Source organism: Bufo gargarizans, chromosome 5 (genome assembly GCF_014858855.1).
Source record: "Bufo gargarizans isolate SCDJY-AF-19 chromosome 5, ASM1485885v1, whole genome shotgun sequence".
NCBI classification, from domain to species: domain Eukaryota; kingdom Metazoa; phylum Chordata; class Amphibia; order Anura; family Bufonidae; genus Bufo; species Bufo gargarizans.
Window position 1 is genome coordinate 42836909 of NC_058084.1, and position 16157 is coordinate 42853065.

General features: G+C 38.2%; 1 protein-coding gene across 1 annotated transcript in view; it reads left to right on the plus strand.

The window, feature by feature from the left end:
- CSMD3 (CUB and Sushi multiple domains 3) overlaps window positions 1–16157 on the plus strand; it is a 1090172-nt gene that overhangs the window by 532439 nt on the left and 541576 nt on the right. Inside the window, exons 21-24 of the mRNA XM_044293228.1 lie at window positions 785–941; window positions 1154–1345; window positions 2077–2203; window positions 7062–7264. Coding sequence (XP_044149163.1) covers window positions 785–941; window positions 1154–1345; window positions 2077–2203; window positions 7062–7264 — 679 coding nt within the window. The remainder of the gene's footprint in view (window positions 1–784; window positions 942–1153; window positions 1346–2076; window positions 2204–7061; window positions 7265–16157) is intronic.

Below are 16157 nucleotides of genomic sequence, written 5' to 3' on the forward strand. Positions count from 1 at the left end.
AGGTATGTTGAAGCTTGGCTGTAAGTTGTATCTTAGCACCTCTCAGACCGTGTTCACACACCATAGGTAGTCTAGTGGTAGGAACCCATTACACACTGAGATACCTTGACGGTGGTGCAAAAGGGCTCCGTTGTGTTCCTGACTGGAATACATTGGCTAAAGTCTCAGTTTTTAACATCAGCCTGAGGGATTAGCCAGTGTTGTCAGTTGCATATCATTGTGGTGCACCTTTTGCAGTGGTTTATGCTTCTGAAAAAAAAAGCCCTATCACTCCTCTCTCCAGGTTGTCAGTTTCTAAGGCCTAGTTCACACTTCAGTTATTTGGTCAGTGATTTTAGTGACCAGAAGTTAAGTCTACAAAGAGATCAGGTATAATGTAAAGATTTGCCCCTGTTCTGTGTTTTTGACCTGCACCTGGTTTTGCTTCACAATTACTGATGGAAATCACTGACCGAATCACTGAAGTGTGAACTAGTCCTAATGATGCTTCCAATTAAAGAAGAGCTGCTAACTGACAGGGTTTTCCTCGAATGGTGCCACCTTTGAAACACTTTCAGATGGGTAAATGTACATTGTATAGCACCACACACTGAGATTTTCCTCTAATATAAGGAAAAATGCCCATATTCAATGTGTCAATTCCAAAAATATATACTTTTGGAATTATTTGTTATTTTTTTATGTTTACCAAATTCATCTAAATCTTGTCTAGAGATCGTCATGCAATATTAATATTAAGTATGTGGGTACAACTGTCACATGAATTTATGTCCTTGTATTATAGATTTATGATGGGAAAGACAACACAGCACATTTATTAGGGGCCTTTACAGCATCTTCTTTGAGAGGACTGACATTGAGCAGCACTTCAAACCATTTATGGCTGGAATTCAACTCAGACTCCGAAGTGAATGATGAAGGCTTCCAGTTGGTTTATACCAGTAAGTATTATTCATTGTCATTATGTTTATGCAAAATACACATGTCAGAGGCCCAAAATCTGCTTAGAGCATGCAGATATTGGAAAGTAGGAATTTCTGTGTGGTTAACTTGTTTATTTTGAATGGAAGATTCAACTCTGCTATGTCTATTATGTACATAAGGTATATTAAATATTTTCTTGATTAAGGTACATGATTTACCTCCTTCTCAGATTTTGAACTCTCACATTGTGAAGATCCTGGAGTGCCACAATTTGGATACAAAATCAGCGACCAGGGACATTTTGCTGGAAGCACCATCATCTATGGATGCAACCCTGGCTACACACTCCATGGAAGTAGTCTATTGAAATGTATGACTGGAGAGAGGAGGGCATGGGACTATCCACTACCATCTTGTATTGGTAATATACAGATTCAATTTTACTGAATCACTTTTTTAATTACCACAATAGATAAAGTTTGTTTATAAATGCATCATATGATGGATCCCAATGGTGCCTTACAGGCCTCAAATAAGTTCTAATGGGGTCTGTAAGTGATACAGATGTGTCTACCCTTTTCACAAAGTACTCCAATTACTCACCATGCAATTTTAATTCATTATCTTGACATGCAAAACTTTTTACAGATGACTATTCACATCAAAACTTGGTGGCCACACATAGACACGTGAACATCTCCTGACAGAGTATTAAAAATTTATGTTTTTCTTAAACTGATCCTCTATCACCACTTATCTTGGGATATTTTGAGCCATGAGGAAGAGTAAGGAAGGAAACATCGCTATCTACATGCTGTACTATATATGCCATCAAATGTGATGGAGCTGCCTTTGGAACCTTTAATGGTAGTGTGAACACAGTCTAAGGCAGTTGCAGTGCTAAAGTTATTAATGCTATATTTACCTTAGACCATAAAATAGATGACAGCATTTTTCTGCTTATAGTATAGAGCAAAAAAAAAACTGTGATTTTAAGATTATGTACACAGTCAGCATTGGGTACTTAAAAACCAAAGGTTGTTGCATAAATATTGATTCTAAGGATCTTAGCCAGCATATTCTTTAAAAAGTTGTGTTCACCAGTTCTGTCCACTATGAAATTGATGGATGTTTATTGTTGTCTTACACTAGCTGAATGTGGTGGCCGTTTTAAGGGAGAGTCATCTGGTAGAATCTTATCGCCTGGATACCCTTTTCCTTATGACAATAATCTACGCTGCACTTGGGTAATTGAAGTGGACCTTGGCAATATTGTAAGGTAAGGTATCCAAATTCAAAGTTGAACTTTGCATCTCCATTCCAAGGAGGTACAATAATATTGGGGATGGCTTAGATGGTTTTTTCAACCCAATATAAGTATACTGCAATAACTTTAATATTATGTAACTGTCATTTTACAATATACTTTACTTACCTGTCTAGAGTGTATCTGGGGATTTGAACTCTGGCCACATGACCCCATCCACTAGGAGCTTCAGCCAATGTTGCAATTTCTTCCTCTGTCTTCCAGCTCACAGTGTGTCACTACCATGGGTGGTCGGTAGGTGGTGCCGGAATCCTTACCCAAGCCTTGGCTGTAGAAAGGGTTCCAGCAAGCCTACTGACCACTCATGGCTTTGGTACTCTGTGGACCGACCAGAAGACAGAAGAAGTGGGATGCGACAATGGCATAATCTCCTTCTTCTTTACTGGACAGGGTCAAATGAGCAACGCTTTAATCTTCAGATACAGTCCACGCTATGATCAGATCCTAATAATCTTGAATTCAGTACACAATCTTGTCTTTGAGAGTGCCACAAAATAGGTAGATTTGAATACGCTTGAATAGATGACTCTGCATGCAGCCATTGAATAAAAATCTTCACTGTTTGCTTCCAAAGGCTAAATACCTGTTCTGGTCAATCAATGATCACACAGAAAGTTCATTGCATTAGTTATCAGAGTTGTGTCCTGTGATGAGCCAGGCACCTGTGTGTCCATGACATGACCAGGACAGATAACAATAAAGGTTACTATTCAATGACAACAAGCAGATGACTTCAAAATAATGAGGAATTGATACAAAAATTATATAAAAAAATAGTACAGTCAGAGTGACTACTGACTAGGCTTCATTTGCTGCAGCCAGTATAAGCCTTCATGTTGTACTCTGTGTACTGTGTGCCTATCACAATGCCTCTCATGCATAGTGGTCAACAGACTGCATGCGTGAACATTGTGTAAATGATTAGACTGCTTACTCTTACTGGATTCTTTGTGTGCATTATGCACAAAATGACCACCTATCTATCTGCTTGTTAAATGATATCCCTGAGCTGAATTCCAGTAACTTGGATGGTAATATTGGTGATTTAAATATCCGCATAATTATGTATGTAATAAGTGGTTTGTCGCTGTTCATTGGAACAAGCAGTACTTAAAATGTGTTGAGGCACTACAGTCAAATCCCACAATGAATCCGTATGGGAGAATGGCTAATTAATCATGACTACTGCATCAGATCTGTTGTGTTACACGTATCATCACATTATTGAGTAGAGAATAGCTCCTAACATTAGCTTGCAGTAATTGCATTGAAAAACCTAAAGTAACAAAAAATGGAAGCAAATAAAACACACATATGGGAACGATAACAGCAGGGTTCTGTTGATGTTTGTAATATAGAGATACTAATGATCTTCTTGTTATAATGTTTCCTTATGGTTTTGGATACTTATTTTTTTTATTAATTGAAATAGATTCTAGTGCACTGCCAGAAAAAAATAAAAACTTCACATTGCTCCTAAATTTTCACAGTGATGTTACAGGGCAGCTTTCATCAAATTTGCTCCCCTCTCATATATTAGCATTTTCATACACATTGTTTGACTTGGTTCTGAGGCTGCTGTAATCACAGGACTTAAAGATGACCTGTAAGCTCTCCTGAGATATCTGTTTTAGCAACTACTTGCAGTCCCCATGTGATAACAATTCTGAAGTATCCATCTTTACGACTCTGTATTTTACAATTAGCGCCACTGATTGGATAGGCTCTAACTTCTCTTGAATTGTTGATTTTATTCAGACCAGAATAGAATAGTAGGTGTGATTTGTTCAAATCGGACCAGATTCAAATTATAAGAAGTTTTCTTACCTCTAATGTAATGTTTTATGCACCATTTTTTATATTTCATGAGCGCCCAAAAAATTGCTGTAGTCTATCTGAGCAAATGATTATAGGGGCAGCCATCTTGCCTGAGTGGCTGCTCTGAGCCATGAACACCCTTTGCTGCAATCGCTTTTAACTTCAGTTAGATAATGCACTATCTACCTCTATTAGATAGTGTTTCTTTGTGGCTTGTTCAGGGTTCAACAGTAGTGGAAGTTTCAGCCTATTGTGAGAGTGACCAGAGTGAAAACTGCAAATTTTAGGATTTATTATGACATAGATAGTGAAATGGAAATTTCCAATGTCGCCAATAAAAAAATTACAAGTTAACTATTTGACAATAGTAAAAAAAAATAGGGAAATTTAGCACTCAAGAGGCTATACATGGTGAGATATAACAGCGCTGGTGAAGTCTGTTAAGGCCTGAATCTATGGAACTGAAAAAATAGGTCAGCAACATTAGTGGTGATACTTTCTTGTAAAAAGAAAACTTTGAAAGTTGCAAAGAAGGGGCTGATAGTTATATGGGTAAAGTTGTAAGCTTGGTAAACTGTCAAGATTGCACACAGTAGGACGACAGAGTAAATTTAAAGTTAAAGGTAAGTTATCAATAAGTTATTAGATTAGCTGGAGAAGAGATCTGAAGAGCTGCAGGACACAGTTAGGAATAGGAAGTATGTCTATATCACATTTAATTTAGAGAATCTATCAGATGTCTTAGAAAATGCATGATAGAAAGCCAATGAAATGGTGATCACAATAGGAAAGAAAAGTTGTATGACCCGGCACTGTAAGCTTAAGATCCGAATAATTTTATTAAATCTTCATACTAAAAACTTAAATTGGTGCAGTGTTCCACTACTGCATTTCAAGCTCTAAGACTCTTACTCATAGCTGTGGACACAGAGGCACTAAAAATCTATTAAAACATTCTCAATAGGCAAAATTCATAATATCATAAACCAATAGAATGCACCCTTGTCAATGATTTGGTGTTCACATATGGTGGCTCAGATTGCTTCAAATGTTTGGTGTAGTATCTCTATGTCTACACGTAACACGTAAGTGAACTACCATACCAACTTTGGTTTTTGATATGAAAAATGAATGAAGGTATTTGCATTTTTAAATTTGTGGTGCTGGGCTATTCACCTCCTCTTTTTGATTGTCTTTATGGCTTCTTGTTCTGCAAGCAGCCCACCCCTTCCCCTTCATATATGCCATATGTCCATGGTATGGACTAATATGGGTCTGATGTGGAGACTGATATTGGTGAGCTCTATCCTTATTATTTATTTATTTATTTAAATATTTTTTGATGTGCACAATATTTGTTGATGCCAGTGAGTATTGTTGTGGAGGGAAAGGGATGGTAAGTTGAGGCCGTGTCAGGATGTCACCAATAAACCACCCTCTTTTCCAGTTGGTACTGGATACAGGCAATGACAGCCAACTGACTCTTTGACTTGGTAAACAAATCTAGCCTTGCTCAAAAGAAAAAGAATGTACTGCAAAGTAAGATATGTAACAGGGCCGCTTCCTACTATGTGCCATTTATAATTTTGGTGAATATTTATATTGATGAGGCTTTTGGGGTTTTGGTTTCCCAGGCATGAATGCTATGTCACCTTTGAGGCCCCATAAATTAGCCCCTTGATTCATAGCTTTTTTATGGTGAGAACACTAGAATGGATTTAGAATATGAAAGGCTACAATAATAAAATAAACTATCAGACATCTAGACAGTGATTTACTGTCTCTCTCCATTACTGTCATTTTCTCTAGCAAATGTTCCCATTAAACAGTTCTTTTTAAGAACAATGAGAAATGATCACATCGGGATACTGATCTCATTTTTATGTTAAAACAAATTGAAAGGTAATTGACGACGGAATATGAAATCACAAACTTACCTTATGTGACTTTCTCTGAACTCAGGTTAACTCAGAATCCATTGTGTGTGCCGTGACTGAGCACTTTAAGCAACGTTTCTGTTAAGTTTCTAGAAATCTTGTTTTATCTGCAGTAGTTTTGGATCAAACTACTATATATATATATATATATATATATATATATATATATATATATATACCCTATGAAAAATAAGGGCTCTTAAAAAGAGGCTAGGGTCATCTCTTACATCCATAAAGAATGATTTACATGGCATAAACAACGTCCTATCAATGGTTGGCAGGTCCTGAATGTAAGAGAGTTATCTCATAACTTTCAAGCTCTTTTTTTACTCACTTATCTGCTTTTCTGGAAAACTTGGCTCTTCCCTTTCTGTGGATGGACAGCAGCTTATAAAGCACTTGCATCTTCTTAATCCTTTCCTTGGCTGCATAGAAAATAGCTCAGCATATATAGTCCCAGAGATACATTTGTATGTAATGTCCTAAAAATTCCCCCAAATTGTCCAAATCTAAGACAGAAATTAAGGTGTCTTACATTTAGAACTGTCTCTGGATGAGCCAAATTTATGTTGAGGCCAACGCCTTTATATAACTTCAGTGATCCACCACCAGCTATAGGGGATATCAAGACAGACGTCTAAAACACTAGTCTTCATAAATGTGCCCCATTGTACATTTATTGCCACCCACATTCCTTTAATTTGTAATTTTTTTTAGCATCCTAGCGTCCCTCCTGGGATCTACAAGTCACCAATAGTTTTTCCCAGACACGTATTTTAGTCTATTGTATCTGCATTTTTATTCCTCCTAGATGGTACGTTCTTTTAAGAAATGCCACATTCCTTTATGGGTCACGTAAAAACTATTGGCAAATATTATCTATGTTTTACCTGTTCTTTTATTTGCTAGTGTCTACTGGTCAATTTGAAAGCACTGCAGAATGTGTAAGCCCTATATAAACATCAATGATAAAATGGGAAACTTCTGTCGGCTGCTTATTGTTATTATGTGCTACTATAAGTTACTACTAGATTGTTTTGTTCTTTCATTTACAGTCTTCAGTTCCTTGCATTCGACACAGAGGCATCACATGACATCCTGCGAGTTTGGGACGGACCTCTAGAAAATGAAATGCTACTCAAAGAAATTAGTGGCTCCCTCGTTCCAGAAGGAATTCACAGCACTCTTAATATTGTTACCATCCAATTTGACACCGACTTTTACATCAGCAAATCAGGATTTGCAATTCAGTTTTCAAGTAAGTTATTATTATCCTTATATTTACTTGTTTAGTGTGTTTACTTGTTTTCTCATTTTCAGAAATATGAAAGGAAGTTTGTCACCAGGAAATTCATCGATAAACCAGGCTCTGTTGAATGTAATGATACTTTTCACTTAGTGATCTATTGATTCATTCTGGAAAAAAAAAATACTTTTGATCCATATGCAAATTAGCATATATGTGCACTGAAGGCGGGCCCGAGCAATTCTGTGCACCCTTGCTCCTCCTTCTTCCTCTGCCAACCCCTCCCTCTCCTTCTTGATTGAAGGACCAGGCAAGATGATCATGCAGTGACCTTATTCTGTCAATCAAGAAGGAGAAAAAAGGGCTGAACGAGGAAGCAGGAGAAGCAAGAGTGCATAGAGGGGCTTGGACCCTCCTTGGTGTACATATCTGTTTATTTTCATATGGATTAAAAGTGCTTTATCTGCATGATAAAACAGTGGTTTGCTAAGTGTCATAATTACATATCATTACATTCAGCTGACCTAGACTCACATTGTGCCTGGTTAATCAGTAAATTTCTTGGTGACAGACATGAGCCTGCACATGGGCTTAACTTCCAAGGTGGCAGACATACTGTAGCAACTGTGCTTGTAGATGGCATACAGTTTGTGATCATTATGAAGGCAAAGGAATGGAATAGGCGGTGAAAACTGGAAGATTTCAATATAGGAGTAAATGACCATGTGAAAAGTGGAGGTAACAATTTATTAAACTTTTCAGGTCCTGGATTAGCTTCTGAAAATAGTCATTGTGGAATGAAATCCCATTCCAGGTTTTTCTATGGAGCCTCATAGTTACCTTTTCTGCCTCTGCATACTCTAACATCGTCTCTTGTGGCCATAGAGAGGATGTGGGAGGTTGATATCCCAACAAATAATGTTGAAATGTGATTTCTGGGATTACAATAATGATGGCCTAAGCTCAGAATATTGGCAGTTGTCCGACTCTTGGCACCTATGCTGTCAGCTGTTTGAAGGGACCATGTCCTGCAGCCTCCTTAGGGTACTTTCACACTTACGTTAAACCTTTCCGGTATTGAGTTTCATCCTCGGGGCTTAATACTGGGGAAAAAACTGATCAGTTTTAGGCTCCTTTCACACTAGCGTTCGTCGGTCCGCTCATGAGCTCCGTTTGAAGGAGCTCACGAGCGGACCCGAATGCCTCCGTCCAGCCCTGATGCAGTCTGAATGGAGCGGATCCGCTCAGACTGCATCAGTCTGGCGGCGTTCAGCCTCCGCTCCGCTCGCCTCCGCACGGCCAGGCGGACAGCTGAACGCTGCTTGCAGCGTTCAGCTGTCCGCCTGGCTGTGCGGAGGCGAGCGGATCCATTCAGACTTACAATGTAAGTCAATGGGAACGGATCCGCTTGAAGATGTCACCATATGGCTCAATCTTCAAGCGGATCCGTCCCCCATTGACTTTACATTGAAAGTCTGAACGGATCCGCTCAGGCTACTTTCACACTTAGAATTTTTTCTAAGTTATTAATGCAGACGGATCCGTACTGAACGGAGCCTCCGTCTGCATTAATATGATCGGATCCGTTCAGAACGGATCCGATCGAACGCTAGTGTGAAAGTAGCCTTAACCTAATGCATTCTGAATGGAGAGCAATCCATTCAGGATGCATCAGAATGCCTTCAGTTCAGTCACAGTAAGTTTTTTTGGACGGAGAAAATACCGCAGCGTTCAAAATTTCGGAACACTTGCCGGAATGCCGAATCCGGCATTATTATCAATTGAAATGCATTAATGCCGGATTTGGCCCCAAGTGTTCTGGAAAAACGGATGTATACCTTTAAAAATGTGAAAAAGATAAATACCGGATCCATTTTTCCAGATGACAACCAGAGAGACGGATCTGGTATTGCAATCCGGATCCGTCTACAAATGTTATCCGTTTGCATACAGATTGCCGGACCCGGCAAGCAGTTCTGGCAACGGAACTGCCGGCTGGAATCCAACAACTCAAGTATGAAAGTGCCCCAATTCTTTCAATTGCTCTGTACACATGCACATCTGCGATCTCAAGCACAGCCACAACATACTAAGGAAAAGTCATTTGCATTTTAATTCAGGAAAACCCCTTTGAACATCATTGCACCAGGACCTACTGTAATTTATGGCTAATATTTGTCATAAGTCCAAGTGAATGTGGTGGTGGGGGGATTTAATCCTACTGCTTTGTAATGCTTTATGATAAATTGTGTTCTGCCATGTATTCTCCTGTTTAAAAGAAGGTTTTGATATCTGAAATTAATGTCAGACTGATCCTTCAAGTTCAGGGATCTTCTGGTTTATAACGGTGATATCTGTGACAACCTGTGATAACAGGTCCTGTGTATGATCATATACTGTTAGGGACAGTTTAGAACAAAAGTCTACTGAATATTTATTTCATGGTTCTGAATAGTCTCTTCACTTTGGACCATGATATCATTTAACCTAGATTAAACGGACTACCTAGAGTAGTCCGTTTAATCTAGACTGCATTAACACATTAGCTTTGGTCTTAAAAATAACAGCTGATCTCAGGAGAGATGTTATTATTTTCTCTCCTGATGTGAGTTAGTAGTTAGTAGTGATGAGTGGGAGGTGCCATATTCGATTTTGCGATGTTACGCTAATATTCGATTGAATATTTGTCTTATATTCGTCGAAATCGAATATTCGTCATTATTCTATTAATCGTGAATAATATGCGATTTTCTTTTACCTGTATAAGGCAACTTTCCTATTGATTGGCTATGGCTAATATGTGTATTTTACGAATATTCACTGTATTGCTAAAACTTTGTTTTTTCGAATATCCGTAATATTCTAAAAAACAAAGTTATGGCAATATAGCGAAAATTCGTAAAATACACATATAGACTGCAATTTATCTAATATAGTGCTATAATCTTTTTTTTTATAGTCTAATTTTTTTTGTCTCCTCTGAACTTCAGTTTTAGAAATAATTTACACTATAAAAAAAATAATACTATAGCACTATATTAGCTAAATTGCAGTCTATATGTGTATTTTACGAATATTCACTATATTGCTATAACTTAGTTTTTTACAATATGACAAATATTCTAAAAAACAAAGTTATAGCAATATAGCGAATATATTTGTTATTTAGAATATTCGTCTTTTTTTTTTCTCAATGTGTACTATTATTCCACTTTGGCATACTGCTCCCCGACAAGCGTCCCCATCACCATGGGAACGCCTGTAGGTTAGAATATATCATCGGATCTGAGTTTTCACGATCTCAGGGAAAACTCAGATCCAATGGTATTTTCTAACCCACAGGCGTTCCAATGGTGACGGGGACGCTTGTCGGGGAGGAGTATGCGAACAACTGTAGAGATAGGTAAAAATAATGTAAATATTCTAAATAACAAATATTTTGAATATAGTGCTATATATTCGTTTTTTAGAATATTCGTCATTTTTTTCCCATATGAAAACATGATTCCTTCCTGCTTAAGTTGCTTGTGGGCCAACAATTAATATTCACTATTCGAATATTTGAGCTCAACACTAGTAGTTAGCTAACAGCCAGTACTTAGAGTGAGTGTTTTTACTTCTACATACAGGGAAACTTCCTGGTGGGCTGATGTCCAGTTGACTGCCCAAGCCCTCTTTATGGCCGCCAGCAAGGTACATAGCATCCTGGGACTCCTAGTGTTAAATAACATCTGATACTGATGTACCTTGCCGTCAGCCCACTACAGTGCTGCTTCTTAGAACACATTTTGTGCTGCTGGGGTAGTATTTTGTTATGCACTATGGTATTTAGTTCTACTGGAACAGTATGTTGTGTTGCACTATTGCATTCCTGACCCCAACTACTTGAGTCGTCCCTGCCTACTTGTATTGGCCTCTCCACCTGTCAATTTGGCCCCACCGATGACATGTCTGTCTGCCCTTGGCTCTCATCTGTTAATTAATATCTCTACTCCCTGACTCCACTGAAGCAACATAGAATTGTCCAATGTCACTAAAGGTCAGCTTCAGGGTCTAATAACTGATAATTTCTGTAGAAAGGGAATAATGTAGAAATGTTTTAAGCTAATTATCCACCTATTTCAATGATAGATGATGATAGTGATATAGAAAAATGATACGTACAAATTGGCAGTGCATGCTTTGCATCTTTTTCTTCAGTGTTTAATTGAGTTTTCCAATAGTTTTGTGAATACTTTTTTAAATAATATTGATCATTTTCTGCTGATCTATATTCTGCAAGCATGCGTCAATTACTTACTAGACTATTTCTCAACATAAGAGACTATGAGGAATGCTTATTAAGTCCAGCATTTTACACTTAAAGGGGTTGAGTCACTTCAGCAAATAGCATTAATTATATAGAGAAAGTTAATACAAATCACTTACTCATGTATTGTGATTATCCATATTGCCTCCTTTGCTGGCTTGATTACATTTTCCATCATATTATACACTGCCTGTCTCCATGGTTACGACCACTCTGCAATGAATCAATGGTGGTCGTGCTTTGACACTATAGAAAGAAGCACCAGCCTGTGCTGCTGTGTATAAACACAAGCTCAGCACCAGTGACAAAAAGAGTTTCTCTTTGATTTGTGTTATATTTATTTTACTGGTAAGTTCATGAATTTCTGTTAAATATCTATCATGTTAATATTTTAAATTTGGCATTTAATATAGCAAATACAAAAGAGATAATTATCTCATTGATGTACAGATCAAACACTAATAAAGCCTTCTAAATGTATAGCTTGCTAATTTCATGTCATATTAAGGTGTGAAATTCTGCAAATATCTTTTTTTTATTAAATATTGTAATTCAGGATGTTATAAGAAGACTTCATTTTTTATTTGAAAAAAATAAGATAATTACCAAAGCATTGTGCTTTCCTTATTAGATTGCTACCCATTAGAGATTAGCAAATTTAAAAATAATTCAATTTGGCCGGTTCGCCAATTTTTTTTTTTAAATTTGATTCGATCCGAATTTATTTGTGGCGAATCACATTTAAAAAAATTCTATTTCCTGACTGCAGAGAGCCTTTATAGAGGTGTAGAACACTGCCTTGCAGTAACACGCATAGGGAGTCTGCTGTGGTAGTGAAATACAAACCAGATTCCAAAAAAGTTGGGACACTATGCAAATCGTGAATAAAAACTGAATGCAATGATGTGAAGGTGCCAACTTCTAATATTTTATTCAGAATAGAACATAAATCACTGAACAAAAGTTTAAACTAAGAAAATGTACCATTTTAAGGGAAAAATATGTTGAATCAGAATTTCATGGTGTCAACAAATCCCAAAAAGTTGGGACAAGGCCATTTTCACTACTGTGTGGCATCTCCCCTTCTTCTTACAACACTCAACAGACGTCTGGGGACAGAGGAAACCAGTTTCTCAAGTTTAGAAATAGGAATGCTCTCCCATTCTATCTAATACAGGCCTCTAACTGTTCAATCGTCTTGGGCCTTCTTTGTTGCACCTTCCTCTTTATGATGTGCCAAATGTTCTCTATAAGTGAAAGAACTGGACTGCAGACTGGCCATTTCAGTACCCGGATCCTTCTCCTACGCAGCCATGATGTTGTGATTGATGCAGAATGTGGTCTGGCATTATCTTGTTGAAAAATGCAGGGTCTTTCCTGAAAGAGATGACGTCTGGATGGGAGCATATGTTGTTCTAGAACCTGAATATATTTTTCTGCATTGATGGTGCCTTTCCAGACATGCAAGCTGCCCATGCCACACGCACTCATCAAACCCCATATCATCAGAGATGCAGGCTTCTGAACTGAGCATTGATAACAACTTGGGTTGTCCTTGTCCTCTTTGGTCCGGATGACATGGCGTTCCAGATTTCCAAAAAGAACTTCGAATCGTGACTCGTCTGACCACAGAACAGTCTTCCATTTTGCCACACTCCATCTTAAATGATCCCTGGCCCAGTGAAAACGCCTGAGCTTGTGGATCTTGCTTAGAAATGGCTTCCTCTTTGCACTGTAGAGTTTCAGCTGGCAACGGCGGATGGCACGGTGGATTGTGTTCACTGACAATGGTTTCTGGAAGTATTCCTGAGCCCATTCTGTGATTTCCTTTACAGTAGCATTCCTGTTTGTGGTGCAGTGTCGTTTAAGGGCCCGGAGATCACAGGCATCCAGTATGGTTTTACGGCCTTGACCCTTACGCACAGAGATTGTTTCAGATTCTCTAAATCTTCGGATGATGTTATGCACAGTTGATGATGATAGATGCAAAGTCTTTGCAATTTTTCGCTGGGTAACACCTTTCTGATATTGCTCCACTATCTTTCTGTGCAACATTGTTGGAATTGGTGATCCTCTACCCATCTTGGCTTCTGAGAGACACTGCCACTCTGAGAAGCTCTTTTTATACCCAATCATGTTGCCAATTGACCTAATTAGTGTTAATTGGTCTTCCAGCTCTTCGTTATGCTCAAATTTACTTTTTCCAGCCTCTTATTGCTACTTGTCCCAACTTTTTGGGGATTTTTTAACACTGTGAAAATTTGAATCAACGTATTTTTCCTTTAAAATGATACATTTACTCGGATTAAACGTTTGATCTGTCATCTACGTTCTATTACAAATAAAATATTGACATTTGCCATCTCCACATCATTGCATTCAGTTTTTATTCACAATTTGTTTAGTGTCCCAACTTTGTTGGAATCCGGTTTGTAATACTGTGAGTCCGTATGACATGCAGATGACAAGCATCACACTTACAATCACTGCACACTTCACTTATTTGGGCAGTTATAGGGCCAAAACTGACCAAATAAATTACAGGTCAATGTTTGCTTCAAGAAGAAGTGCACTCCTTTTACACAGTCATCAGCTGATTCCACATAGATGTCTACAGAACCTGTTCTATTAAAGACTTATACAAGTAGAGCCCCCCCCCCCCCCCAACAGGGCGGAGAAGGTGTCAGTAGTTGATGTCACTGATTATTTTGCCCTTCCTCTGATCCATCAGAACAATAACACCCAAAAATGGATCCTGTCTGTAAAGCCTCTGCCTTCACTCCTCCCCTGTGTGACTCCGTTTGCCCAGGAAAACTAGGTGCACCAATACAGTTTAAAAAAGGCATTTAGAACATATAACTGCACCGCTGAACGGCAAATAGGCCCTTACTTTTTTCCATTTACACGCCACAAAAGGCTTTAGAACATATAACTACACCACTGAACGGCAAATAATACATATTTTTGCCACTAATACACGCCAAAAAGGGATTTGGAACATATAACTGCTCTGCTGAATGGCAAATAGGCCCTTACTTTTTTCCACTTATACACGCCACAAAGAATTACAGAGCTATATAATGGCAATTTGTATCCGCAGTCGGTGCAGCAAGGTGTAATAAAATTGTTCCTATTACCCAGGCTGAAAACTCCCCTACTGAACCCTGTTCTGCTTCAATGCTGTGGGATGATTCCTCCCTATCATTTTCCTGAACTTCTATAGAGCAAAATAAAAGTTTTAAAGTATTTTTTACCACTGTCCCTAGCGCCTGCTGACATCTTTCTCTGCCTGTATTTCCTTGCTCCATGTCCTAACACATGCAGCAGCAATTTTAGGAAAAAATGCTATTTGTTACTACGAAGCATGAGGAAATTCGGATTTGGTGCAAATCAAATTTTTCCTAAAATTTGGATTTAATTCCATTTTGCGATCTTTGATTTGTTCATCTCTACTACCCATACCCTCGTGATGTTAGAAATGTATATTACATTTTCTAAATTTCACTGTCAATTATAAATGATATTTTAAAGTTCAATAATAAATATTACTTCTTGATGGAGTTAGGTGAATTTACACTATATTCAGATCCACCATTGAACATATCTCACCATAAAAGAAAAGGGAAGCCTTAGAGAATATTGCCTTATTTATTTTTAGTGGAATACGTTGTTGCTATTGATACAAAAAGATTGGAGATCGGGTCAGCCAAATATATTGGAACTATAACCATAGTACATAATAATTTTATTCACAAAATGATATCTAAAATAAAGAGCAAGAAATGTGATGAAGTATTGTCCCTATTTCATGGCATGTAGTGGTAGAACTAACCTTTGTGATGTAAAAGAATTCTAAAAGTTAAGAAGCAATATTTCAAGACAGGACTCCTGCATAACGAAAACCATCCAGACCCGTCATGCTGCCCATTGACTTCTATTATAAAGGAATGCCTCTTTAAGGATTCTGTGGTGCATTCCATCATAGCATTCCGTTATATTCCGTGATAATGGATCCATATCGTAATTACACAAATACCTAAACCCAAACGACGAACCCAAACTTGAAACATGCAAGTTCGCTCATCCCTACTCCTGACTCCAACTGTATTGCCATCCTGAGATAACTGGAGTAAGAGGACAGGATATGGCAGCTGTCATTGTCCACCACTGAAGGGCAGCTTCTAGGGAGGTATTTTGTACTACTGAGGCATTATTTGTTGATGCCCTGTGCTAACTGGGTTTGTTGAAGCAGTATATTGTGCCATAATATGGTATTGTTGGCTCTGCTTACTTGTGTTGGTCCTGTCTTCTGTCAATTTGTACCCACCTACGACATAGGGCCACTTTTGTTTAGTTTTTTCCAGGGCCACTTTGCGTTCCCAGTCCTCCCAGATCGTGCTATGTAAACATGATCTGCTGCCGGCAAATAACAAGTCAGAATGATGCCATTAGCGATCGCTCCTACAGAAGTCTTCTCCACCAGTGAGCATCAGATTGTCAGGAAGGAATGTTTCCTTCCTGACAGTCTGTTGCTCTGACATCCAATGTAAAGGGACCTTAAGTAGCAGTGCCACAGAATACCACCATACAGTTCTC